Genomic DNA, 27,375 nt, shown 5'->3' on the forward strand with positions numbered 1-27,375 from the left:
GCAGACTCTGTGCCTACATCTTGGGTCACACCAACAGTATAAACTATTATGTCTGTCTGTCCTTGTATTCTAGACCACACGACACCCTTGTATTGGAAAAGCCGACCACTGCTACATAGTACGCTCTAATTGTGTTCAGACCAGCTTTAAATGGCTCTGGATTAGGACATGTCTCCCTTGAATGACAAACCCCCATTTGCAAAGAAAAAAGAGAAACCCTTAAAAATACTGAAAGGAAGCTGGGTGTGGTGGCATATACCTTTAATTCCAGCACTCAGAAGGCAGAGGTAGGAGGATTGCTGTGAGTTTGAAGTTAGCCTGAGCTAGAGTTAAGACCCTACCTCAAAAAAAAAAAAAAAAAAAAAGCATAGAAAGAAAATTAGCACAATAGTCACTCTGATGTGATATAGATGACAGTAAGATTGTGCATACACAAAGGGTTATATATAAAATTTCTCTTTATGAGGAATGTGAAATCAAAGATGATCCAACAGAAGACTTGTACATGGTTTACATTTCCTTTTATTATTCCTTGAAACTGCCCATAGTGCAGATTTTTCAGGGATGAAATATGGAATTGAGCAGATTTTTCTACAAAATTATGATATAAACTTGCTCAATTTTCTATCTTATTGCTAATAAACCTTACAGGCGCACAGTTTGTAAAATAAACCCATTAAGGACTGAATGTGTAGAGCATGCTGCAAGGTACAAGAAATAAGCTAAAAATGAGCTTTTATATAAACCTACATCTGGACCCACACAGTACTGAATGCTGGCAAACATTTATCACAACACAGGGAAAAAAATTAATTGAAGATACAGTTCAGTCCTGAAAGGGTTAAATAGAAACCTTAATATATTACTGTTTCTAACCATCCATCCCAAATTACAGTGTCTGAAAACAAAGTCTAAATCTGGCACAGAAAATGACACATTTGTTCAGTACTCATCAGAAACACAGCTGCTGCTGGAAATAAGGTCAGTTCACTTGGTTAATAACTGAGTAGCATCATTTCAAAAAGGACCCTCCCACACATACACTGGACTTTCTGGTTAACATGACTCGTTAGTTCTTTAAAATGATGTTGGAAATTTTCTGTGAGCACACAGATGTCCAAATTTCATCAAAAACAAAAGTAGTGCTGGGTGCATGACACACATCTTTAACCCTAGCACTTGGGAGGCTTAGAAAGACTGCAATTGTGAATTCAGGGATACAGACTGAGGCCTTTGCCCCAAAAACAAAACAAATCCACCCAGCAAACATACTTGTTTGAGGTCCTGGATTTGACTCACCAGCACTGTAGAGACTAAGCAGAATCTGAACCCATTGAGATGACAGCAAGTGAGCCTGTGCAGTGAGTGACAAATACCTCACTGCTTCTTTCTATATGAGGATGCCTTTAGTTGCCATGGTTTAAGAAACAGCAGCAGCAGTTTAACTATTATACTAGTGTTTGACTCTGAAATCACTGACAATGCAAAGGGCATTCCATATTTGAAGCCTTCAGCTTGCTTTCCCAATCTACACGGTAAGTTCAATGACACTGATAAAGACATCCTGCTCACAGGTTCAGCATCTACACATATTTTGAGAAGTTGCATAGAATTATGAGAGCATACCACACACTTCTAAAACAGAATTTTTTAACAGCAAAACCCACATACTACATTTTAACTGAAGACTTCACCATTCTAAGTCTTTATGAGGTGAATGACCAGCATCTCCAATGGCATTGGGAGGGACATGTTCTGCTGTAACTGAGGGGTAAGGCTCCTGTAAGTCATATACTTAAAATGATCACAAATCCATGAAAGTCTCTTTATATATATAAAAAAGCAGCTGACAAAAAGAAATTCCAATCAACAATACACTAAAACAGACGTTTCATCTCATTCTAGTCCATGGTAGGAGAATGGCATCAAACAGGTGGGAAAATGCCTGTGTAAGTACATTCTTGGGCTTTGCCAAAAAAGAAAACAGGAAACGATTTACAGTCTAGTTATTTCAATTTTCTCATTAAAATAAACAAAAGAACTGAAATAAGGTACAAACACTTTTTTTAAAAAAAAGCAAAAGTTCATTTCATAACACCATGAACTTGAAAAATTATTCTGAGCTACAGAGTTGGGTAAGGAATAATTTGTTCATTTATTATTGATTAATTTGATATGATTCTTTAACTACATACCAAATCTAGAAACATGTGGCCCAGGAAAGTAAAACAGCAGTGGAAACTTCCATTCTGTGAACAGAAACACTCTGTAGGAACTACTGCCCTGACTCAACAGCGAATAAATACGACTCAGAACAAGCACGTCTGCAAGTAAAGCCAGTGAACGGTTATAACAAAGAGATAAGGCCACAATGAGTTCTGCTCGTGATCACGGAAACAGACTGAAGGTGAGGCAGGAGACGTGACTGACTGGAGCAGAAGAGAAAAGGCTGTTACATGTAGCAGAATACAGCCTGGAGTTGAGTTTAAAAAGTTTGCAGTATGAGAAAACCACATACATTAACTTTGATTTAACCACGACACAAGTGACAAGTTACAAGTGACTTTGCCCTTGAAAACTGAGGAAAAGGCAATTTAAAGATGTTTACAGAGGCACAGTGTAAGCAAAACAGTGAGTGATGAGAGTGAAGCCAGAAAATACAATGCTCCTAACAAGATGCCTTTAGAAGTCTATTAATGGAAACTTTCAAAAACAGCCCAGGAAACCAGACACTGAAAACACCATAGGAAGTTACAGTTTGCATTCATAAGGTACTTGTGGCTCCTGTTTTATGGGACAGTAAAAGCTTACCACAATTTAGAGGTAGTTTTTACTCTAAGGAGGAGGACTGCAATACTAGACTGTGTCCTTTGACATAGCACATGGTTCCTGTACTAAGTGTAGCCCAGTGAGTCTGCTCCAATTCCTAAGAAACTGAACAAAGACATAACCAGAGTGCAGGAATGGAAGCAATGTAAAACTGGCAAGATTAGCATGCAACCCTGAATGTAGCTAACAGGAAGGGAAGGTTTTGTGAGCGTGAGAACATTTGTGCAGACCTTCAGTACTGGAGGAAAACAACTAAGGCAAAGGGGAAATGGACACGAACATTACATTTGCGTTTTTGTAAGTTTAGGCTATCTGTTTCTAAGGGACTGTCAGAGCTAATGTTTAGTTTATTTAGTTGATCATCTAATAAAGCCAACTTATGTTTAAAATTATAATGATGTTCTGGGCTAGGCTAAACAAAACGGAAAAGAGCGCACTAGTAAATCATTTGCTGAGACTTCCCTCATTCTACCATAAGGGCGCCATCTACCACTTGGTAGCAAGTAATTCTCATGATATATATAAATTTTTTTTTTTTTTTTTTTTTTTTTTTGTCATTTGCCAACAAGGTAGAAAACACCCTGCTGAATGAACTTACTGGGAACATTCCAAGTTCAAAATAAAATGTTTAACTTACACATAATACAAGATATGTACAAGATTCAAGGGAGAGGAGGGAGACCTGGACAAACCCTGGAACAGATGTGCTGATGTACAGGAAAAGATACCACCATCTTCCACATCATTACCTCATCTGTGACTAAATGGCCATACTGAACTCCATGTAAATGTTAGAACCTCTTGGATTACTATAAATAATTTTTTAAAAAAGGAAAACATGGAAATTACTGTCAACAGTATCTGAGAACAGACTAAGTTAACATACATGGCATGGATTGCAGGCAAGGCAGAGGCATGTTCTTTAAAGCTTTTGCAGACTTCATATAATCTTAAAAAAATGCAGGCCTTTACAAGATTTGACTTGCTGAAATCAAAACAATTTCAACTTATGAAAAGTCATAAGACTTCAGCTTAAAAAAAAAAAAAAGTTCCAGCCTTGGACCAAAAGAGCCTGGAAGTGTATGGTGTTGATTAAACAAGCACGGCAGGCTTGGAACCTCAAAGTACTTGAGAGCAAAAGCTCAAAGGGGTGGGGAGAACAACCTATTTGGTAACAAGGTGTACTATATACTGTGATATATTAAAAAAAAAAAAAAAAAAGGTATGGTGAAAATGTACCTTTTACTAAAGCTTATACAAGTTCCTTGGTCCATAAAAACTATGTTAGATTTGTGTCTTCTAGTTTGCTTAACTTTTATTCCAGCCACGTATTTAGTTCTTGATCATTTAAACAAAACCACAAAAACCAACCAACCAACAAAAAAACAGCTGAAAATTTCAATTTATACACTTGATGTTTTTCTGTTTCACTGTGGCTTCTGATTTCAGATTGGCTCCTGCAGGTGTGGGTTTGTGAGTAGCATCATCTGGTAAGACATTTTCCCAAGAAACCACACGAGATTGTTCTTGTTTCTCGTGCCTTATTTTGTCAACTTTCTGCTGCATTCCAGTCAGTTTAAGTCCTAGCAAAAGTACGGTAGTTAGGACACCACCGCTGCTGTAGACGATGTGACACTGGGTGAATTTGTGCTGGCGTTTGTGTAACCTCCCTCGCTGTTTGTGTTGGTTTCATTGGGGGGCACTTGGCTTGAGTTGGCCCGGAGGATTGCCCCTGCTGCGCTGCAGTGTGGCCGTGGCCCCGGTTCTGGGGTGTAGGTAAAGGTAAGGCTGGTGGAATAAATGATTCCATCATTACGGACCAAAGTTACTGGAACCTGGACTGGCTGCCGGACCCATCTCCAACCTTCTCGGAATGCGGAAATGTCTGGGACCACACACAGCATACTCTCTCCACATCTGAGGAAAAAACACCAGTCACTTTAAAGCACTTTCAAAAGCAAAGCACAATTTTGCAATGACACTAGTAACAAGGTTGTGTGACACATTATAATGTGTTAGCAAAGAATGTCACGTGCCCACACCCTCATGCACCATGGGTGGTATAAAAAGTTGTATCCAGTACCTGTACATCGTTTCAGCCTCTACATCCCCAAACCACACTCGTAAATTTGGAGTGAAATTCTGTCCTGTAAGTTCAAGCATTGCAACATCCCCGCCACCATTCAACTGAAATTCACAGAAAATGACAATGTTCAAGCAACTTTTCTTTTCATTAAAGTACATAACTTAGGTTCCAGTCAACCTACATATGTGAACATTTACAAAAGTTTCCACCTGTAAAATTTTGCTTTTATATGACACAACTATAAACTAGCTAAAAATACTCAAGTTGATTAAACTTTCTTTCATGTAAGTATATTAATTTCTATTCCTTTTTTTTGGGGGGGGGGGGTTCAAGGCAGGGTCTCACTATAGTCCAGGATGACCTGGAATTCACTATGTAGTCTCAGGGTAGCCTTGAACAACAATCCTCCTACCTCTGCCTCCCAAGTGCTAGGACCCATTTCCATTTTTCCATTTTTGATCAAAAAATGATTTGTAGAGCTAGAGGATAGCTTAGTGGTTGAGACATTTGCCTACAAAGTCAAAGGGTCCAGATTTGATTTCCCAGGACCTACGTAAGCCAGATGTACAGGGGGCATATGTGTCTGTGGTTCATATGTAGTGGCTGGAGGCCCTAGCATGCCCATATTCTCATTCATTCATTCTCATTCCCGTCCTTCTTACGAATAAATTAATTAAATTAATTAATTAAATTTAATTAAAAAAATGATTTGTAACAAAATCCCCAGACCTTAACATTTACAGAAAAATCAGTATGGCAATGAGGGCAAGTGCTCTACCAATTTAGCTAGATCCTCAAACCTTGAAATATGTTTATGACCTGAGAATATTTGTGAAGGGCTAAAAGACACTCTTTGACTAAGTGGTCTCACCTGAAGGCTTTCTACAACAGGCACAGGGGTGACGGGGGCAAGGACGGGACCCATGCCCTCGTAAAACGTATACTCTGCTTTATCTGTGCTGATGATTGTCCAGGAGGCTCCGTCATTGATCATCTCTTTGTTCGGTTCTTTTGGACATGGAGTGGCCTTATGAAAACAGAATGTTCATGAACTGAGTTTTATACTTACTACAGGATAAGAGAATTGTGAAATAACAGCCATAGACTTGAGTAAACAAGAAAAAAAATGGGAAAAAAACTGACCTTCCTAAAGCATTTAATCCCTAATTAAATGTAAACAGAATGTGAATATGGAGTCTTGCAGACAGTAGAGTTTTTGTTATGAGATAATATTTTCAGTGGTATGTTAAAAATTATTAATACCTCCTGAAATGCTCATTAACATAACTTCATTACCTGATCAATACGTGTTGATGTAAGCAGGCTCCCTATGAGAATCATGGGTGAGTCTCGAGCTTAGAAAACAGCTAGAAGCTTAAGTACTTGCAGCAGGGAGAAACCAAAACCTGAACTGGCAGCCTCTCAACCTGACCTAGGACCCAGCATAGCCCACGAGTGTGGTGTGTGACTGTCTCTCTGCTGTGGTAGTTAGCAAAGGAGTCTGACTTTTACTCATCTATGGATGTCATACTTGAGCCCCCTGAAAGTCTTCTGAGTAAATGCAGTTACACATTAGCTTCTGGAGCATGTCATTATTACCATCTTGGGAGATCCCAATGTCATGCTGGGAAGGCAATGACCACTCTCACAGAAAATGCTTTTCTACACAGTGAGTGTGTGTTATTTCAGAGGAGTTGCTGAACACAAGATCCACTGTGACTTATCCTCGGAAAGGCTTGCTATTCCCCAGATTAAATATTCTGTAGCTGGATGAAAACTGTTTTCGAAGAATATCGTGCACTTTTGGGTTCTTTCTTGATATAGGCTCCCAGGCATGCCTGAAGACTGCCATGTTAAGGACCACTGGATCAAAGCGAATGTCCCTTTATGTATCTGGGCATAATTAACAGCAAATGACAACTTCATGTTTCAGTAAGCTGCTAATCCAACAGTCTGTAGCAAACATTTTGTGTATTGGTGACTGGACATGCAAATGCATGGTCTCTCAATCATTGAGCAAGACACCCCTAGCCCAGGCTCTTATATTTCAGGTTCCACCAGTAATTTTAAGTCATACCTGAAATTGGATTATTCTTTCTTGAGAAAGGCACAAGTACATTCTTTCCGTATCCTTCAGGTAAAATGCACACTTGTGGAGCTGTGACACCGGGTCATCTGCGTCCAGTAATGCGGTCTGCTTATCAACTTTCCTAATTATCTATATTTCAACAATTAAAAAACTAAGTCACCACATATGGAGGTTTCATTGTAAATACCACATTCTACATAGTATACAGTATATGTCACAAAATAACATTCACTACTTATCCTGTACTTGTATAGAGAAAACTATCTGCAAACAATAAAGCTAGGAATCGAACATGCTTGGAGATCTTGTAATGCATACTAGAATGTGGAATCACTCCCTCTAAGAAGGGTTCTGTAAAAAACAAACAAACAAAAAAGGAGACACACTCATTTGTTAGATGAGAGCTTCTCAATCATTCATACACATAAAAGTTGTCTGGAGTTCCTATTTTAAAAAAAAAAAAAAACAGGCTCTAAAAATCACAATAAATAAGATACAGACTCTGATCCACCATGGCACATGTTGTGCCTGACATTCTACATGTCAACAAATTCTCGGATGATGGCAATACTACTGGCTTATGGATGGCGTTTTGGGTAGCATGTTCTGATCATTTTTTTTCAATAATATACAAGCCCGACAAATAATGGGGCTGTTCACAATTGGATACTATGAGTGTGCTAGTCAGAGAAGACAATTTATAACCACCAAAGTATTTACACGTTTCAGTACAAAACTGATTAGAAAACAGGCTCAAAATGAAAGAAAGCCTTTTGTACTGGAGCCGAGGCACTGCTGGAAATGGCTGGATAGTGTAACTTAGGCTTGAATTTAGGGCACCATCAGTAACAGTCTAAATTTGTAGACCCTAAACTTACTTAGGTAGGATCCCATCGAAGGAGGTCAGGAGAAAGCTAAAGCTAGCTTTTTTCTTTTAAGCAGTTTTAGTTAGGGATGATGCCCAAAGAGAGAATCAGAATGGAACTCCTGGCAGAAATGGAACTTGTGTCTGGTCGAGACTGATCTACAGTGACCCCTGGTGCCCATAGTCTAGCACAATACTTGGATAGACAGCCCAAAAGGACTGGATCTAGGATCTGTCCTCCTCCTCTACAGAACAGTCGCCTTCTCCTTGACTATAAGGCTGCTGTCTTCTTACTGTCATGGACTCCACCCTGCTCAGCTCAGCTCTGCTGTTTAACTGGCTCTGCTCGGTCTCTCTTTCCTCGGCCACAGGGGATACACTGGAGCCTGGTTTCCTCTCACCTATCCTGGAGGGCAGGGGGTGGAAGAGCATAAAACTGTTTCTTGATCTGGGGGTTCTTTTCTGCTTACCTTTGGTTTATAGTTTGAGATAACTTCTCACTTTGGTTATATGCATGATCTTCCCCTGGTTTCTGAATCTACCATGTGTGTATTTTTCTTACACTCCAGATCTACCATGTGGGTGCTCTTGCCAACTCTAGGCTTGCTACTTGTGTAGTTTCTTTAAACTTGGGGTAGTGACAGTATACCTCTCATCATTACTCATTTCTCCTCTGAATCTCTTGGTCTCTGCTTTGATATATGCCCTTTCATCTTTTTTCCTAGAGCCTCACAGTTTGTCCTCTTAACTTCTCTGAAAACACATGGCAAATGTCATGCTGGTTTCTCCTAAGTCTCCCCACACAAGCTCCTAGATTCCTACTTTTCATGCATTTTATGACTATTCTACTTTCCTTCCTAGATACCAATCTTTTTTTTTTTTTTTTTTAAATATTTTTTTGTTCATTTTTTATTTATTTATTTGAGAGCAACAGACACAGGGAGAAAGACAGATAGAGGGAGAGAGATAGAATGGGCGCGCCAGGGCTTCCAGCCTCTGCAAACGAACTCCAGACGCGTGCGCCCCCTTGTGCATCTGGCTAACGTGGGACCTGGGGAACCGAGCCTCGAACCGGGGTCCTTAGGCTTCACAGGCAAGCGCTTAACCGCTAAGCCATCTCTCCAGCCCTAGATACCAATCTTAAATAAGCCCCACAATTTGTGACTTTTTTCCTCATAAACTTAATGGTTCACAATTTTCCTTCCTTGCATCCATCTTTATTAATTCTTTATTAAAGGTTGGAAAGAACACAAAATTTATGGTAAATTCTGGGGGACCCCTACTGAACACCCCCCCAAAAAACTCCTGCATCATATTTGGTGACCATGAAGAGACTATGCAAGAAGGAAAAATTATGAATTATTTATTTTTGCTCTCTTGGCTCAGCCAAACCATGGAGAAAAAGAGCAAAAAGGGTGGAGTTTTCCTGTCTTTTAAATACAACGAGCCACAGGCTGAGGTGGCCAGCCAACCAGTGGCTGCAGACACCCATTCATATGCTCACTGACCTACCAGGTTCTAGTGGTCACTTTGGGTGGCCTTGTCTATTGCTCTCTATTGTATTAACCTAGAGCTGGTTCTATCAGTGAGCCCCAGTGATTATCAAGTCTCCTCTCTCCAAAGAATTGGGGTTACAGATAAGGTGGGTAGTCATACTCAGTTGTATATATGGGTTCTAGGAACTCAAACTCAGGCAATCTTGGGCCCTCCCAGGTCTCATGCTTAAGTGGCATGTTGAGTCATCTTTCCAGCCCTGAGCTTATATTTTAAATAAACTAAGATCTTTGCTTTTGAAAATATCATCTTAGGGCTGGGGAGGGTACTCAGTGGGTAGGGCACTTGCTTGCAAAGCCTGCCATCTGGAGCTCAATTCCCCAGCACCCACATAAAGCCAGATGTACAAAGTGGTGCTTGCATCTGAAGATCATTTGCAGTGGCAGGAGGTCCTGATATGCCAAGACTTTCTCTCAAATAAGTAAATAAAAAATGTAGTTAGGGGCTGGAATGATGGCTTAGTAGTTAAGGAACTTGCCTGTGAAGCCTAAGAACTCGGGTTTGATGCCCCAGTACCCACGTGAGCCAGATGCACAAGGTGGCACTTGTGTCTGGAGTTCCTTTACAGTGGCTAGAGGACCTGGTGTGCCCATTTTCTCTCTATCTGCTAGGAGGGAAGGGGAGGGGAGGGGAGGGACACTCAGATACAGCAGCTAGCACAGAAGTGAATTCATTATATCTATAGCACTAAAGAAAAACAATCATACTGGAATTTCCAGTGTGCTTTAATGAGTATGTTCAAATAGACAACTAAGAAAGGCAGCACCAGAACTTGTGAGAGCTGTTACGGCTGTCATTAACAAGGGACTTGTAAGAATATGCTAATTCCCTTAAAGCACTTATGAAATTAGGCTATCAGTAATAAGTAGTAGGGATTATTGGCATTACAATATTTAAAAAAAAATTTTTTGTTCATTTTTATTTATTTGAGAGCGACAGAGAGAGAAAGAGAAAGAGAGAGAGAGAAAGAGAGAATGGGTGTGCCAGGGCTTCCAGCCACTGCAAACAAATGCCAGATGCATGCACCCCCTTGTGCATCTGGCTAACATGGGTCCTGGGGAATTGAGCCTCAAACCGGGGTCCTTAGGCTTTGCAGGCAAGCGCTTAACTGCTAAACCATCTCTCCAGCCCAACATTACAATATTTTAAAACCAAAGAGTTTCATTTTTGTACCTTTCCTGCTTCCAGGATTGGTTTTTATCTCATATTCACTATACCAAAGTCAAATCTTACCAATCTTGGGAGGGCCATGCCAGTTACGGAGCAGACAAGTTTTACTGTCTGCCCATAGTGGATGTAGCCATCTCGGACTGTGAATTCTTCTCCTTCTGACTCATCGTCATCCACTGTCATGGAAAAATAGATTCAATCACTACTTTTTAGAATTTAGTATCTGCTTAGGAAAGACTTACTATAGCTACAGCGTTTATCATCATCAAATGCACATTTTCATACTCACAGAGATGAATGTAAAATGCTCCCCACTGCTGTGAACTAGCGTGAAAATTGCCTCCTTCTACATGCAGGTATCTGGTACTAACAGTCTGGGATCGAAGTCGATTAAACAAAGCCACTTTTGTTCCTGAGGCAATGCATACTGCAAAGAAAAAACAGCTCCTATTTACATGCTTGGGGCAAGGGCCACAAATAAGGAGTTTGTGATTGGCAAGTTATAATTATTCTTTATTGTAATGTGAACAATGAAGAGACTTTGATGATACTATTTAGCCTTCCAAGAGAGTAGATAGGTGACAGCAAGGAAGATCAAAGCATAGCTCTCATAATATCAAGCTAATTCATGACATGTTTTAAAGTCACTTTTAAATGACAGCTATAAAGTATACAAATGCAGTACTGATCACGGCAGGACAACTTTTCAAAAAATAAATGTCCAGGACTAGAGGGATGGCTTATCGGTTAAGGCATTTTCCTGCAAAGCCAAAGAATCCAGGTTAGATTCCCCAGGACCCACGTTAGCCAGATGCACAAGGGGGTGCCCATGTCTGGATTTTGTCTGCAGCAGCTTGAGGCCCTGGAGCACCCATTCTCTCCCTCTCTCTCCCTCTTTCTCTGTCAAATAAATAGATAAAACAAATTTAAAAATAAATAAATAAATAAATAAATAAATAAATAAATAAATGTCCAAGAGTAAACATTTGATTAAACAACATGATTCCATCTAAAGATATACACACAGAGTTGGAGAGAGGACTTAGCAGTTAAGGTGCTTGCCTGCAAAGTCCGATGACCTAGGTTCAATTATCCAGTATCCATGTAAGCCAGATGCATGAGGTGGTGCCTGTGTCTGGAGCTCATATGCAGTGACCAGAGGCCCTGACACACTAGTATTCTCATTCTCATTCTCTCTCTCTCAAATAACTATATACATAAAAATAAAAAAAATAAATAAATAAAAGCCAGTGTTGCCAGGTGTGGTGGCACACACCTTTAATCCCAGCACTTGGGAGGCTGAGGTGGAGGATCACTATGAGTTCAAGGCCTGTCTGGGACTACACAATGAGTTCCAAGTCAACCTGGGTTAGAATGAGACTGTACCTCAAAACAAAGCAAACAAACAAAACCACAAAAAAACAACAATAACAAAAATAATACTCTTGGGCCAGGGAGATTGCTCAGCAGTTAAAGACACATGCTTGCAAAGCCTACTGGTTCAGGTTCAACTCCCCAGTATACATAAAGCTGGATGCATAAAGCGTCACATGTATCTGGAGTTCATATGACATGTCAAGAGGCCTTGGCATGCCCATAGTCATATTTTTTTCTCTCTCAAATAAATAAGAATATTTTTAAAATGATAAATAAATAAACTATCATTACAAACACAATGTTCAAGAGGTAAACAAAACCAAACCAGCCTCTATAACATGAAATGGAAATAGCTTCCTGGGACACGAGAGCATGGGCCATCAGTGAAACCTGGCCCTGCAACAGTAAGCAAAGAACAAGCTTGATCTGCTTAAGCGTCTAAGAATAACCAGTCACAAGAATTCTCTCCTGACAAACTTTAGGTGGCTCTTCTGGGTCTGCTTAGCATACCTCAGTCATGTCCTCCCCTTATAATCATGCCGTGAGTATCTCCCCTAGGTCACTAGTAAGTCGCTTAAGCAAAAACTTCTACCCCTGATGTTTCCTCTCAATCAGTCCTTCATCCACTGAGCCCTTCGCTGTCCACTTTGGGTACCCCAGCCCCCAGTCCTTATTGCATTTTGAAATTGAACACGGCTCTATACTTAAGTCTCTTTTTTTGTCCTGCAATAGTACTGAATCAAATTTGTCTTTCAATCTTCAGTGTACAGCTGTTTCTTCCGGGCATTTCCAACTTACAGAAAATGTATTAGGGGTTGGGAGAGCTGGCTTAGCAGACAAAGCACTTCCCTGCAAAGCCCAAGGACTCAAGTTTGACTTTATAGGTCCCACGTAAACCAGACATACAAAGTGATGCAAGCATGCAAAGTCACACAACACGCGTACAAGGGGCACACGTGTCTGGAGTTTGACTGCAGTGGCTGGAGGCCATAGAGCACCAACTCTCTCTCTGAATTGTGTTTCATTACCTCCATTACCAATAGCTTCACTTCCTCCCTATGACAGAGTATTTTAAGGTAAATCTCAAACATCCTGTTCTATCAGTCAAGGCTCCAGCTAGCTATGTATAACTTATAAATAAAAGAATCAGAAATCAATACTTGGCAGCTCTTCATAAAATAATCGTTTTAAGTCACCAGGTAGCTGAGGACATTTATGTACACATTATACAAACTTCTCAACTTACTAATATTAGCATGACAAAAAGTTGGGATAACCAGATATCTTGTTATTTCTGACCCGATGGGAATGATCAACTAATTTTCTGTCTTTAGGTCTAACTACCACTTCATAGAAAATAAAAGGAACATGTGACCGGCCAAATCCAGAATATGGAAACTCCATAGGAAACATAACCCAGTTTCTTTATCACGTAGGAGTAAAATTAAACAAAAGCATAAAATCAACAATAAAAACCATTGCTGATGATTTGTGATCCATCTATACATGGAATGGGTATTTAATAGAATTTTTAAATTATCAATTTTGTAAAATAATGATATTTAAAAAATAAAAATCGTATGGCATAAGTGATTACTAAGGCAGACATTTTGGCTGGCAGGACAGGGTGTTTGAGGTTTACATGAAAGTGCTCCAGCAGGCAGGAGAGGAAGAGGGGTTACTATGGATGGAGCGAATGAAACAATTAGTAAAATTATTCAAGCTGGGAGGACTGTTGTATTATATTACTTTGTCTTATATAAATTTCAAAGTTCCCACAACAAAAAGAAATTTAAGAAAAGAAAGAAACACTGTGCAGGCACTGAAATGTAAATATAAAACAGTTATCTATCTTTGATAGTCTGGAAATTTGCTGATGGTAGCAGTCCCTGCTAGAGAAACTACATTAAACATGTTTTTTGTTTCTCGGGCTGGTCTTCCAGAGCTTAACTGATGCTTTTCAAAGAAGGTACTTCTGACATTCTGGGTGGCAGTGCTTTTTGGAATCAGAATTATACTGACACTGCAGGACATTTAGCATCAGTATTAGCAGTTTATGGCATGGGATGCTAACAGGAACTCCCTGCCCAGGCACTGACAGAGGAAAGCATATAGAAGCAGTAAGAAACCACCTCCCCAGTCATCACAAGGAAGTCACTCCAAATCCCAGGAAACTTCCTGGGAATTGCTTACTTCATGAGACTGAGTACTATCAATCTTCAAAGAATTTTAAAAGAGCACATATAGGAATGCCAGTTTGTAAAGGATGAGCTAGCTAATGAAAATGCATAACCTTTTAATTTAGAAAAGCCTTGCCAGTTCAATATGGAAGTTGAGGGCAAAAGAAAACAAGCATACATACAGTCAGCATTTTTCAACGACTGCTTCTTTTTGGAAGGTTTGGAGATGACTTTTATCCGCTTGCTGAGGAACACACCAATGTCATCACTGTTGCCATAGAACATCTTTACAGACAACATGAAGTGTTTTCTCTTGTCTGAATCAGATATGTACAATGTTTTGGCTGTGCAATAGTTCTGTGAAAGAAAATAAAAAAGTTTTAATAGCACCACGACCTTGTTGGTTTATGTATCTGTAATTTAAAATGGTCACAGCTAGGTTTGATCAGGTTTAAATGAACTATTCTGACAGATGACTGACCTCTGAAGAGAAAGTACAGCATCTTCTTTATCAATTGTGAACACACAGACATGGGGCAGGGAGGAAAAGAGTCTCACAGGAGCTGGGCTCTTTCTATGCTGGAGCACAGCAAACACAAGAACATGCTCAGCTCAGGTGATGATGAGACACCTAATTCATAGAAATGGACACTGAAGCCAGCATCTCCTGGACACTTCTGGAGTTGGACCCCAACTTTCAGCAACAGCAACTGCCTATCTGATCTACTCACTTGCGTACTGAACAACTAAGTGTGCCGTGTATTGTCCTGTAACTGAGAGACTTTCTAGATAACAAAATTAATGAGACAGAGCTAACAACTACTAGTTCAAACTGTCAGTAAAACATGTTCTTTATGTTCAAGGGTCATAATTTAGCATAATTTAAGGTAAGATGTCATTACTATGATAAGCATATAGCAAACCAAATTTAAAACTCAAGACCATGCCAGTCATGGTGACGCACGCCTTTAATCCCAGCACTCAGGGGGCAGAGGTAGGAGAATTGCCGTGAGTTCGGGGCCATCCTGACACTACATAGTAAATTCCAGGTCAGCCTGAGCTAGAATGAGACCCTACCTCAAAAACAAACAAACAAACAAACAAATCCAAGATCAACACGAGTTACAGATACAAACTATAGAGATATTAAGAACATAGAAATGATCCCATCAGGTCTTAGGTCTTAGCAAATAATTTATTGCTAACTAATACATACTAAGAGATTCAACAAGTTTTATTGAACAAGCAGATAGCTTTTATGCACTGCTTCCAAAGATAGTCACTGAAATAAAAAGCATTCGTTTTTTACTTTTTGTTGAAAATTTCCACAAGTATAGACAATATAACATGATCATAAAACCCCTCCTAATACCCTCAGTCCCCCCCCACTGAATTCCTTATTTCCCAAATTTTAATAAGGTGAAATTAAATTCCAAATGAATAAAGAAAAGTTACTGCTTTGTAAATTCATAACATAGTAAAAATCAGTTAACAAATTTCTTTCTCAAGTAAACTAATTGTTTTCTAATCCCTTTAAAAAGTCAGAGAAGGGCTGGAGAGATGGCTTAGCAGTTAAGCGCTTGCCTGTGAAGCCTAAGGACCCTGGTTCGAAGCTCGATTCCCCAGGACCCACGTTAGGCAGATGCACAAGGGGGTGCTCACATCTGGAGTTTGTTTGCAGTGGCTGGAAGCCCTGGCCTGCCCATTCTTTCTCTCTGCCTCTTTCTCTATCTGTTGCTTTCAAATAAATAAATAAAAATAAACCAAAAAAATTTCAAAATAAAATAAAATAAAAAGTCAGAGAAGCAGGGCTGGAGAAATGGCTTGGTAATTAAGACACTTGCCTGCAAAACCTAATGACCTGGGTTCAATTCTCCAGTACCCCCATAAAGCCAGATATACAAGGTGACACACACATCTGGAGTTTATTTGCTGCAGTTGGAGGCCCTCATGTGCCCCATGCCCATTCTCTTTCTTTCTTTCTTCACAAGGAAAAAAACAAAAGTCAGAGAAGCTAACTGTGACTGTTCTTGTCTGTAACACAGCTCTGCACTGCACTCATGTTAAGTGAACACTGTCTTTATAACTGAGACAAATGCTTCTAACACTTGTCTGTGTTACTGTGTCTCAGTGGGAGAAGCTCTGGAAGGCAGAGTCAAGCACTATGCAGTGATGTACTGTTATTGAGCAGCACAAGCCTGTCAGGCAGAAGATGAGTGATTAGGCTCCTGGATGTATTATCGGTCTCCAGTAGAAATCTGACTGGCAGCCTGTTAAAACCACCAGCTGAAGAAACATCCTGCATGCCACCTTCAGATATCATGGCATGAGCTCTTTCAGTGCCTAGAGCACCGCTATTCAAGAGGTAAATTTCTGATTTACACATTCAAGCAATTGTTGCTGACGGCCATTTTTTTTTAAACAAATGCAGGAACTCCACATGGGAAGCATGGTGCCCGCTTTATGGGAAACTGACTGTAACCTGGATTACCTTCCCTTCCAAGTTCAGCTGCTGCATTTCTTGGTCACTATTTCCTATTCCAATAAATGCACACGGTTGAGACTCTTGTTCAGAACAGCCGTCTCGTTCCATTTGTTCTTTTTTTTTCTTCCAACCACTGCCCATAAGATATACACAAGGAGGAGGGCAAAAAAACCTGAATAATGGCAGGAGAAAAAAGCACAAAGCAATTAATTTCAAGACAGCATTATTTTTTTCCCTTGAACATGTAAATACAAAATCATGCTGAAATTCGGCTGGGGAGATGGCTCAGTGGTTAAGATGCTTGCCTGTAAAGGACCCAAGTTCAATTCCCCAGTACCAAAGTAAAGCCAGATGCACAAAGTGGTGATAGCACCTGGAGTTCATTTGCAGTGGATAAAGGCCATGGCATACCCACTTGCTCCCGTCTAATACACACATACATGTATTTTAAATTGTACTGAAATGTACTGTTAACACCTACAAAGTTTTGGTAAAGACTTACGTTAATTGAAAAATCAAGTCCACATAACAGTCTGTTCCAATAAAATTGATCAGTCAGACAAGGTACTTCTGAGAGCTGAGAACTCTCTAAATTTTCATATACCTTGAAGTCCCAAACCACTCTACTTGAGTTCCGATATTCAAAAAATTACACCTTCACAGAATCTGTGACTATGAGTTAAGTTCTACTCAAATAATAAAATCAATCATCAATGCTATGTTTGTTATGGATATTACATTTAACTTCATTTGGTAGTTCAACTAGGGAAACAGCATTAAAGTAATGCCTTCAGCAGAAGCTTTCAAAAACCTAAACTGGAGTAAGTAAGTAAAGAGTGAAGGGAAAATGGGTCACTGGACACAGAGATCTGCATGGGGTATGTGTTTTGTACATCTTAGCCCTTCGGCACCTGGTCCACTGTAAATCACTGAGAAATATTTTATGCTAAAAGAACAATGTACTGTATTCTTTTAGCCCATGACTATTAACATATTGTTTTGTTAGGCACCAAAAATCATTTTCATGAGGTTTCCCTGTCTACGATGACTTCCTTATAATCATCTAACAATGTAAAACCCAGTTGAGACTACAAATCCAGTCCTTACACAAGGTGTAATTCACTTTTACTCAATGACACCTTCTAGCATGTACATACATTAAAAGGTTTACGCCAGCCAGCCAGCCGTGGTGACACACACCTTTAATCCCAGCACTTGAAAGGCAGAGGTAGTAGGATTGCCGAGAGTTCAAGGCCACCCTGAGACTACCCAGTGAATTCCAAGTGAGCCTAGGCTAGAGTGAGACCCTACCTCAGTGGCGGTGGGGGGGGGGGGGGGGCAGAGAATCTCATGTCCAAGGGGTCTAGAAACTCATATGCTTACAGTATCTAGGCCAATAATGTAAATGAATGGATCTGCTAAATAAACAAATAGGAATATTTTTCATTACCCTAAGAAATAAGTCCCTTTTCCTCTTTCTTGAAACAAAAGCTCCCATAGTAATTCCTACTTTTTGTATAGTTATGACTGTAAGAAATTTCTTAATTCTGTTGTTCCTAATGAGCAGAATAGGAGCTTAAGTACAGTATACCAAGCCCTAATTGAACAGAGAGTGGCCAAGCATGTGAACATAAACCAACTCACAGGCTGCTCCATTACGGGAGGGAGGTTCTAGTCCTGGTCACATCTTCCACAGAATCATCTACTGCAGTCTCAGGCCTTCTTAGAGGCACCGAATTAACGACTGTTTGCTTCCCAATCAGTAAGTAATGAATTGACTCAAAATATAATGGGGCAGCTCCTTCTCAATCCTACCCAGATGACTTTATAAGTAACTTATGAGAAGTGAGCTGAGCTTAATATTTATTAGTACTCCAAATTGTTATACCTCTAGTTATTGCAATATAGTATAAAAAACAGGGCTGGAAGCCGGGTGTGGTGGCGCCTGCCTTTAATCCCAGCACTCGGGAGGCAGAGGTAGGAGAATTACCATGAGTTCGAGGCCACTCTGAGACTCCATAGTGAATTCCAGGTCAGCCTGGGCTAGAGTGAGACCCTACCTTGGAAAAAAAACAAAAAACAAAAAACAAAAAAACAAAAAACAGGGTTGGAGAGGTTGCTTAGTGGTTAAGATGCATGCCTGCAAACCCTATGGATGCAGGTTCAATTTCCCAGTAACCACATAAGCCAGATACAGAAGGTGGTGTATGTATCTGGAGTTCATGTGCAGTAGCTAGAAGCCCTAGCGTATCCATTCTCTCCTTTCTTTCTCCCTCTCTCTCTCTCTCTCTCTCTCTCTCTCTCTCTCTCTCTCTCTCTCGGCCTCACTTTCTTTAAAAATAAATAGTATAGTATTTTTTAATCAAATATAATTTTAAAACCTATTAGTCAGTAATGAGTACAGAGAGAAAAAAATAGTCAGGATGAAGTGCCAAAAATGTGAACTGTCTATAGTGGCCAGAGAAAGTGTCCTTATAGAGCTAACTCTGTAACTAGTAACAGAGCATTTCAAGAGAAGGAGAGCAAGTAGAAATATTCTGGCTGGGCGTGGCCAAGACCACCCTAAGACTATACAGTGAATTCCAGGTCAGTGTGGGCAACAGTGAGTCCTTGACTCGAAAGACAAAGCAAAAAAGGAGGAAGGAAAGGAGAAGGGAAAGGAAAGAAAACAGTGAAGAAACAAAGACTAGAGCACTGTGCAGATGAGGAAAGAATGAACAAGAGAAGCCAGGGGGAAAAAAGAGTAAGGGGACCAAGGACGCCTGAGCAATGAAACAGAGCAGGAGAGCCTTTGCAGTCTTCCTTTATTTATTTAAACCAAGAGAAAAGAAGAGTCTTTGTGTCTGCACATGCACAACAAGACCGTGCATATAAAGGTCACAGGCGTGGTAGTGGGCCCAGGTCCAGGTCACTTCACGTTTGGAGGGATGCCTGTATTGGCTGGGTTAGCTTTGGAATTGGTTCAGTTAATGTCTACACCAGGGATTTCTGCTGGCTTCTAATGCTGGGAGTCACTCAAGTCATGGCACAAAGTCAAATACTAGGCTAATGCACTCTCAGGAGGATGAAAAGATGTTAACTTTGGAGACTTGTCTATTAGTACTTTATTGAACACTGATACTGACTCAACAAATTGACATACCTAGTATAGAACTTGAATTCCACTGCTTTATTTTTTTAATTTTTTTATATTTATTTTTATTTGACAGCAGCAGACAGAGAAAGAAGCAGATAGAGAAAAACAGACAGAATGGGCACTCCAGGGCCTCCAGCCACACTGCAAACGAACTCCAGACACATGCGCCCCCTTGTGCATCTGGCTAATGTGGGTCCTGGGGAATGGAGCCTCGAACCGGGGTCCTTAGGCTTCACAGGCAAGCGCTTAACCACTAAGCCATCTCTCCAGCCCTACCTCTGCTTTAGTATAGCAAATACAGTACTCAAATGTCAAGGCGATGCCTGAAAAATGTACTTTTATTTACACTAATGAATATAAGGTAATCTAAAATAATTAAAAGAATGAGTACTGTTGGTTTTTATCAAGAATGCCCAGACAAAAATACATGAAGCTAAAGGCACACAATTAGGCAAATAGATGAAAAGTACTTTACACAAAACTTATCAAGGTTCTAACCTGAAAGGACTTACCAAGCATGAAATAAATATAGGAGAGACGGAGAATGGGGTGTAGTGGCACACACCTTTAATCCCAGCACTTGAGAGGCAGAGGTAGGAGGATTGCCTTGAATTCGAGCCTACCCTGAGAATACAGAGTAAATTCCAAGTCAGTATGGACTAGAGTGAGACCCTACCTTGAAACCTCCCCCCTCGCTCCCCCCCCCCCCAAAAAAAAGAAGCCTAAGAGAAATAGGGGAGGGGAATGAATGGATAACAACATGCTTGCTATGCAATCCTGATATACTGAGTTCAAGTTTCCAAGTAAAGCTGAACACACAGTGCAAGTGTGTGAAATCCCAGAGTGCCTACAGAGGTAAGAGAGACAGAGTGACCCTGCCTCAAAACAAGGTGAAGGCTTGAGGTTGCACACGCACGCACGCACGCACGCACGCACGCACACACACACACTCCCCCTCCCCCTCCCAAATAAAAAAGAAATGAAAAGCCGGGCATGGTGGCACATGCCTTTAATCCCAGCACTCGGGAGGAGAGGTAGGAGGATTACTGTGAGTTCGAGGCCACCCTGAGACTACATGGTGAATTCCAGGTCAGCCTGGACTAGAGTGAAACCCTACCTCAAAAATACAAAATAAATAAATAAATAAATAAATAAATAATAATAAATAAAAACAAAAATGAGGCTTTTCAGCAGCCTACGAACTAGCAATGTGTTGTATTTTTAAAAAATTTTTATTTTTTTATTTATTTGAGGGGGGGAGGGAGACAGGGAAAGAGAATGGGTATGCCAGGGCCTCTAGCCACTGCAAACGAACTCCAGATGCATGCACTCCCTTGTATACCTGTACATTAGGTGGGTCCTGGGGAGTCAAACCTGGGTCCTTTGGCTTTGCAGGCAAGTACCTTAACCACTAAGCCATCTCTCCTGCCCCTAGCCATATATTTTTAAATCAACCCTGCAACTAATTAAAAAAAAAAAAAAAAAGCTGTGATACAGAACAAAACAAATATAAAAAACAGGAAATCCAGTCAAATTTAGTTTTTCCATGTAGATGAAATCACCTCTAATGTTGTTAAACTTTAAAAATAGTCAATCTTATATTCATTTCCATAGACTTGAGTAGCAATACAATGATCAAATGAAAAATAAGCATACGTACAAAAAGGGAACACAAATAAAGGAGATTGAACTGATAGGGAGATAAAGGCTACAAAGCCACAGAAAAGTTAAAATACATTTCATAAATGTGTGAAATTAATATTTTAAAAAATTTTACAATAGTCTCTAAACACTTGTTTAAAAGTTTACAAAGATTAATAGCTACTGTACAATGAACCCTGAAACAATTTTGCCCTTTCCCCCATCTTTCCTAGCTGTTTCTACAGTGAGCAACTCTTTACCACTAGATGGCGATATGCACACAGTTTAAAAATTGTATTCTTTTTTGTTGTTGTTCAGTCATTTTCCAGGAATGATTCAAGGGTTTCTTCCCCAAATCCTGAGAAAAAGATAATGGAAAATGCCTTGCATATTCAAAGAAAGCTTTGTCCAGCCTGAAATATGGAATGAGTTTGGCTAGACAAAATCCAAACTCTTAATATGCATTATCTGCCTGGACTACCCTTGCAGAATTACAGCCTTTGAGAAGTATTCAGTTCACAAAGACGTATGTGGGAACTTCCTGCACATCAGTTACTCCAATTAACACAATTCTCAATGTGGCTTCAGAATCACAATCAAATGTATGCATGGCTTTACTGCAGGTGATTGTCCCAACAGCATCTCTATGACTACTGCTTACTTAGCTAGAGACAATGCTGAATGCTCATGTCACAGGGCACATTCATTCTCAGTCCCTCTAGAGGAAATGATCATTTTACCTGTGCAGACTGTAGTGAAGAAGTAAAACTAATCACAATGTAACTGGGGCAGTGGTATCACTGGCAAAGTCTAGTTTGTAGGCACAAATGTTAATATGAAGAATAATTTAGGGGGCTGGAGAGATAACTTAGCAGTTAAAGCAACTGCCTGCAAAGCCACAGGACCCAGGTTCGACACCCCAGGACCCATGTAAGTCAGATGTACAAGAGGGCGCACACATTTGGAGTTTATTTGCAGTGGCTGGAGGCCCTGGCATGCCCATTCTCTCTCTTTCTCTCTCCCCCTCTGCCTACTTCTGTCTCTCTCTCTCTCTCTCTCTCAAATCAATAAATAAAGGATCCTTTTTAAAAAAAAGAATTTAATTTTTGAATGAAATGCCTTCGTCAAATATTTTTAAAATTATACCATGAACTTATGTTTGATAATAAAGACACAAGCTCAATCAGTCTAGGGCCATGCCTCAGGCCATCTCATGCCTTTTGACTTCACAGCTGCTCAAAAGGGCTTGAACCTTGATGAGCAAGATCAGGATGCACTCACAGCCAGGGAAGACCAAAAAGGTCTAAATCCTCATGGAGTCCCCAGCAGAGATTGCCAGCCAAGAGGACATTAGTCCCTTACTAACAACTTTTATTTTATATTATTTATTTGAAAGAGGGAAAGCAGGAAAGAGGGAGGGAAAGAGGGAGGGAGAGAGGGAGGGAGGAGGGAAGGAGAGAGAGAATGGACACACCAAGGCTTCCAGCCACTGCAAACATAATTCCAGACACATGCGCCACCTGTTGCATCTGGCTTACATGGGTCTTGGGGAATGGAACTGAGGTCCTTTGGCTTCACAGGCAAGCACTGTAACTGCGAAGCCATCTCTACAGCCCACAATTTTCTTAAAAAACAAAAAAAAAGACTAACGGGTTTCTTCTTTTACTGTAAAATAATACATTTAATTTGTAAATTTTAACAAGTAAGAGAATAGGTAACATTTACTATAGTGCTTCATTTTTTTTTCTTTACTTTTTTGGTAGGCCAAAAGCTTAGATGTTTTGAGAATTTGAGCTTCTGAGTGGGGTTATGGACTGACTGAGCTATACTCAAATAACAGAAAGAAGTTGAAAACAAGGATTACTACAAATAACAATAATAGTTGTGAACTACCAAGCCAGGACAGTTTACCAGCAGTGAGTAACAAGATAGAATTTCATCAGCATTGGGAACATTCTTCTTCTTTGTTACCTCCCTGGGTCTCGGTTACCCATCATACTAAATGGCACAGAAATTTTTTTAAGATCCTTTTTCACAGCATCAGATACTTTTAACATATGATCAAAAATAAACTGGGCTGGAGAAATGACTTAGCGGTTAAGGCATTTGCCTGCAAAGTCAAAGGATCCAGGTTCGATTCTCCAGGACCACTTAAGTCAGATGTACAAGGAGGCACATGCATTTAGAGTTCATTAATATGTATGTATGTATGTATGTATGTATGTATGTATGCGTATACATATATGCATGTGTGTACACACACACACACACATATATTATATATATAAATTTAGCATAATGTCTGGTCAAAACTCAGAGTATGAAAAGCAAGTCTGAGGTCTGAAGAATAACAAGTACACACTTGGAGCCATAGGATAAACCCATCTGTCCATAATTCAGTGTGATCTAGTGTGATTGTATCTAACTGATGCCAGTGACCTTCAGTGGAGTTATGCTTACAAGATTTATTTTTTATTTTTCAAGGTAGGATCTCACTCTAGCTCAGGCTGACCTGGAGTTCCCTATGTAGTCTCAGGGTGGCCTCGAACTCCTTGAAATCCTCCTACCTCTGCCTCCTGAGTGCTGGGATTAAAGGCGTGCACCACCACACCTGGCTTATATTTATTCTTTTTAAGCTTTCCTTTCTGCATCCCAAACCCTGCTCTAGCTAACCCACATAAGATTAATTTTTACAGCAGTATCAGTAGTAAATCAATTAATGTGAATTTGTACATTTTTAAAATGTTCAAGTGTTTAAATGTTCAAAGTGAGGGAGCTGAGACCACCTCACAATGGCTCCAAAGCTCAACTTAAACTGAACTCAAGACAGTTTTAGGGACAGGGGACTGTGAAATACACAGATGATAAGACCTATGTATCTATCTACCACTAACTGATCAAACCTGGTGATGGAGCTCAGAGCCTGGTATACACTATGAAGGCAGACTCCTCAGCTAAGCTGTACCCCCAACTCAACTTCATTTTTTTTATTTTAAGGCAGGATCTCAGTAAGCTGCCCATGCTGGCCCTGAACTCACTCTCTAGACCAAATAGGCTTTGAACTTACATCCAACTGCCTCAGTTAAGTAAAGGCCACTTCCATTTCCTTCAGTCAAATAGAGGACCACTCTCATTTTCTTTAAAACATGGTAGTGTGGGTATTACATTTGTTTAGAAAACTACATTTTCCACCAAAAGGAAAACTTTTGGTAGTTGAGCTAATGTGCCACTGAAATACGTGGAAAACAGCCAAAAAGAAAAATTGTGCAATCAGGGATGTAGCTGGCTGATCTCTACTAGATTCCCCTTCTGGACTGAGCTGGCCTCATGACATTGCTCTCCCCTTGTCAGACAGGCCTCTCTTCTTCCCTTTAACTATAAACAAGCCACAGACATGAATATCAATATGCAAATGATGTAACTGCAAGTTAACTATCTATAGGAGAAAGCCCCATAATCTCACCTTTTTTCATTTCCGTATGACTTCTGTGCAACTTTGGCGTGAAGAATGAGCACGGTCTGATCCCCTCGTTCCTTTAGATAATTTCGCATGGCTTCCCTAGGATCAAGGATGAATGTTACTACTGCCGAGAATTTTTGATGAACTTGTTTTTCTCTCACTATGTTCTATAAAGAGATACCCTAATGAAGACTTTTAAGCAAACAATCCTAAAAGCAAATACAATAAAGCAAGAAAATGCATGAATTAAATTTAATGAACACTATTCCATGAACATTAAATACCACTTTATACTTTGGTCTTGAAAAGAAGAAACTTACAATTAAAACTTCTACATGACTAAATTTAACATTTACACTGCTGGTGTAACTTTAAACTATAACTTAATCTTGTTTCTCCCCTTTCCCATCACTAGCTATTATATGTTACCGCATACAAAAGCAGTAAAAAACAGTAAGTCACCAAATTTGCTACTACATGATTCCAAAAAAATCTTATGTAAGGATTAAGAAAGGCTTATTATTTATAAACATAAAATTATTCAAACAATGTTGCTAAATATATAAAATTCAATAAAAAATAATTAAATTAGTAAACAACTGGATTAAATTTTTAAAAAGATACAATAAGTACAAACTATTATCTATTTATTGAGAAAATGTTTTTTGCTTTTTAAAAAAATGTTTTATTTTTATTTATTTGACAGAGAAAGAGGAAAAGGGAAGAGGGGAGAGGGAGAGAAAGAATAGGTGTGCCAGAGCCTCCAGACACTGCAAATGAACTCCACATGTGTTGTGACCCTGTGCATCTGGCTAACGTGGGTCCTGGCCTTGCAGGCAAATGCCTTAACTGCTAAGCTATCCCTCCAGCCTGAGCAATTGTTTTATAGAAACTTCAACGCAAATTTATTCACACAATTATCTTGCCAAATAAGCTCTACAAGACCAAATTTTAACAATTCTGAATTAGTAGAATCCTGATTCTTGAGACGTTTTATACATCACAAAATTAAGGCCAAGATGTTTCAAAGATAATTAAATATTTTGGCTAAATTTAAATGTTATTCTATTTGTGCTGGGAATAAAGACAAACATAAAGTAAAAGAAGACATGTATATGACAGTTGTAATGATGGAGAAACTGGCTGGTATTTTCAGGCAATGTGGCCCTAAAAGGAAACCACTGCCAACTTGCTGGAGGCCAGAAATGCCAGAAGTGTGGGGTTGTCCTTATCTATTTTCTCCCTCAAGGAGTTCCTTGTTCCCTAAATTCCAGAAATGGGGATGTGCCCCAAACTGCAAGCGGCCTGGATTCCTGGGACAGGAATGGGGCCAACTAGCTCATCCATCCAGTAAAGACTATTAACTCCAAAGCAGTACCCTTTAGTGGTATCCCATTTCTGGAGATCCCTCCTGCTTTATAAGAACTCTGCCTTTTGTCCTCCTATTAAGCTCTATAATAAAATCTTTCTAAAGCTCACCATCTGTGGTCTGTGGATTTCATTCTTTGAATTCACAAGACAAGAAACTGGAGGCCACTGACACAGTAGCTTTATGTGACTATGTCTGGTACCCTAACTCATGAGTTAAAAGCCCAACCAAAGGCAGAAAAGGGCACCCTTGCTCTCAAAGACACCCAAGTTCCCATATCAGTAAGTTGTTAAGTGTGGTAAGTTATTACATGTGGGAAATTCTAAATTTGTACAATACCCTAAATAATCTAGGGAAATCATCTATCTTAGGTTTGGAGACACCAGTAGGCAATAAAAAACAAAGTGACACTGGACAAATGAAATGAATGAACAGCAGTATTAAAGAGCCAGCCAATGCTGACTACAAAAATAATGGTGCCACCTTTTACTAACATTCCAAGGGTACCAAGAGCCACTAACACTGTAGGAACCAGGAAAGCACATTTCAAACTTGCTTGTGCTAGACAAGCCAACAGAAGTAAGGTGTGGTGGTTTGATTCAGGTGTCCCCCATAAACTTAGGTGTTCTGAATGCTAGGTTCCCAGCTGATGGATATTTAGTATTTTAATGCCTCCTGGAGGGAGTGTATTGCTGGGGGCGGGGTTGTGGGTATTATAGCCAGTTTTCCCAAGCCAGTGTTTGGCACATTCTCCTGTTGCTATGGTCCACCTTATGTTGGCCAGGGGGTGATGTGCACCCTCTGCTCATGCCATTGTTTTCTCCTGCCATCGTGGAGCCTCCCCTCAAGCCTATAGACCAAAATCAATCTCTTTTTCCCAGAAACTGCTCTTGGTTGGGTGATTTCTACTAGCAATGTGAACCAGACTGCAACATAAAGGATTTGAGCTTTTCTAGGTCAGATGACTGGCAAGAGTTAAGAGAACGAGACAGATAAAACAAGAGAGCCAGGTGTGATGGTGCATGCCTTTAACCCCAGCACTTGGAAGGCAGAGGTAGGATTATCACCATGAGTTCAAGGCTACCCTGAGACTACATAGTGAATTCCAGGTCAGTCTGAGCGAGAATGAGACCC

General features: G+C 39.9%; 1 protein-coding gene across 3 annotated transcripts in view; it reads right to left on the bottom strand.

Annotated features, from left to right (window-relative positions):
* Positions 1–504: 504 nt before the first annotated feature.
* Positions 505–27,375, bottom strand: part of Rbpj (recombination signal binding protein for immunoglobulin kappa J region) — a 117,749-nt gene continuing 90,878 nt past the window's right edge. For all 3 annotated transcript variants that reach the window (XM_004656098.2, XM_045161528.1, XM_045161529.1), the window contains 9 exons: positions 24,876–24,971; positions 16,642–16,807; positions 14,333–14,507; positions 10,883–11,020; positions 10,657–10,769; positions 6,993–7,133; positions 5,787–5,942; positions 4,913–5,016; positions 505–4,746 (listed from right to left, as the gene is read on the bottom strand). In XM_004656098.2, the coding sequence (XP_004656155.2) occupies positions 4,431–4,746; positions 4,913–5,016; positions 5,787–5,942; positions 6,993–7,133; positions 10,657–10,769; positions 10,883–11,020; positions 14,333–14,507; positions 16,642–16,807; positions 24,876–24,964 (1,398 nt within the window). In that variant the 5' untranslated portion in view covers positions 24,965–24,971 and the 3' untranslated portion in view covers positions 505–4,430. The remainder of the gene's footprint in view (positions 4,747–4,912; positions 5,017–5,786; positions 5,943–6,992; positions 7,134–10,656; positions 10,770–10,882; positions 11,021–14,332; positions 14,508–16,641; positions 16,808–24,875; positions 24,972–27,375) is intronic.

Source organism: Jaculus jaculus, chromosome 11 (assembly GCF_020740685.1).
Source record: "Jaculus jaculus isolate mJacJac1 chromosome 11, mJacJac1.mat.Y.cur, whole genome shotgun sequence".
Lineage (NCBI taxonomy): Eukaryota > Metazoa > Chordata > Mammalia > Rodentia > Dipodidae > Jaculus > Jaculus jaculus.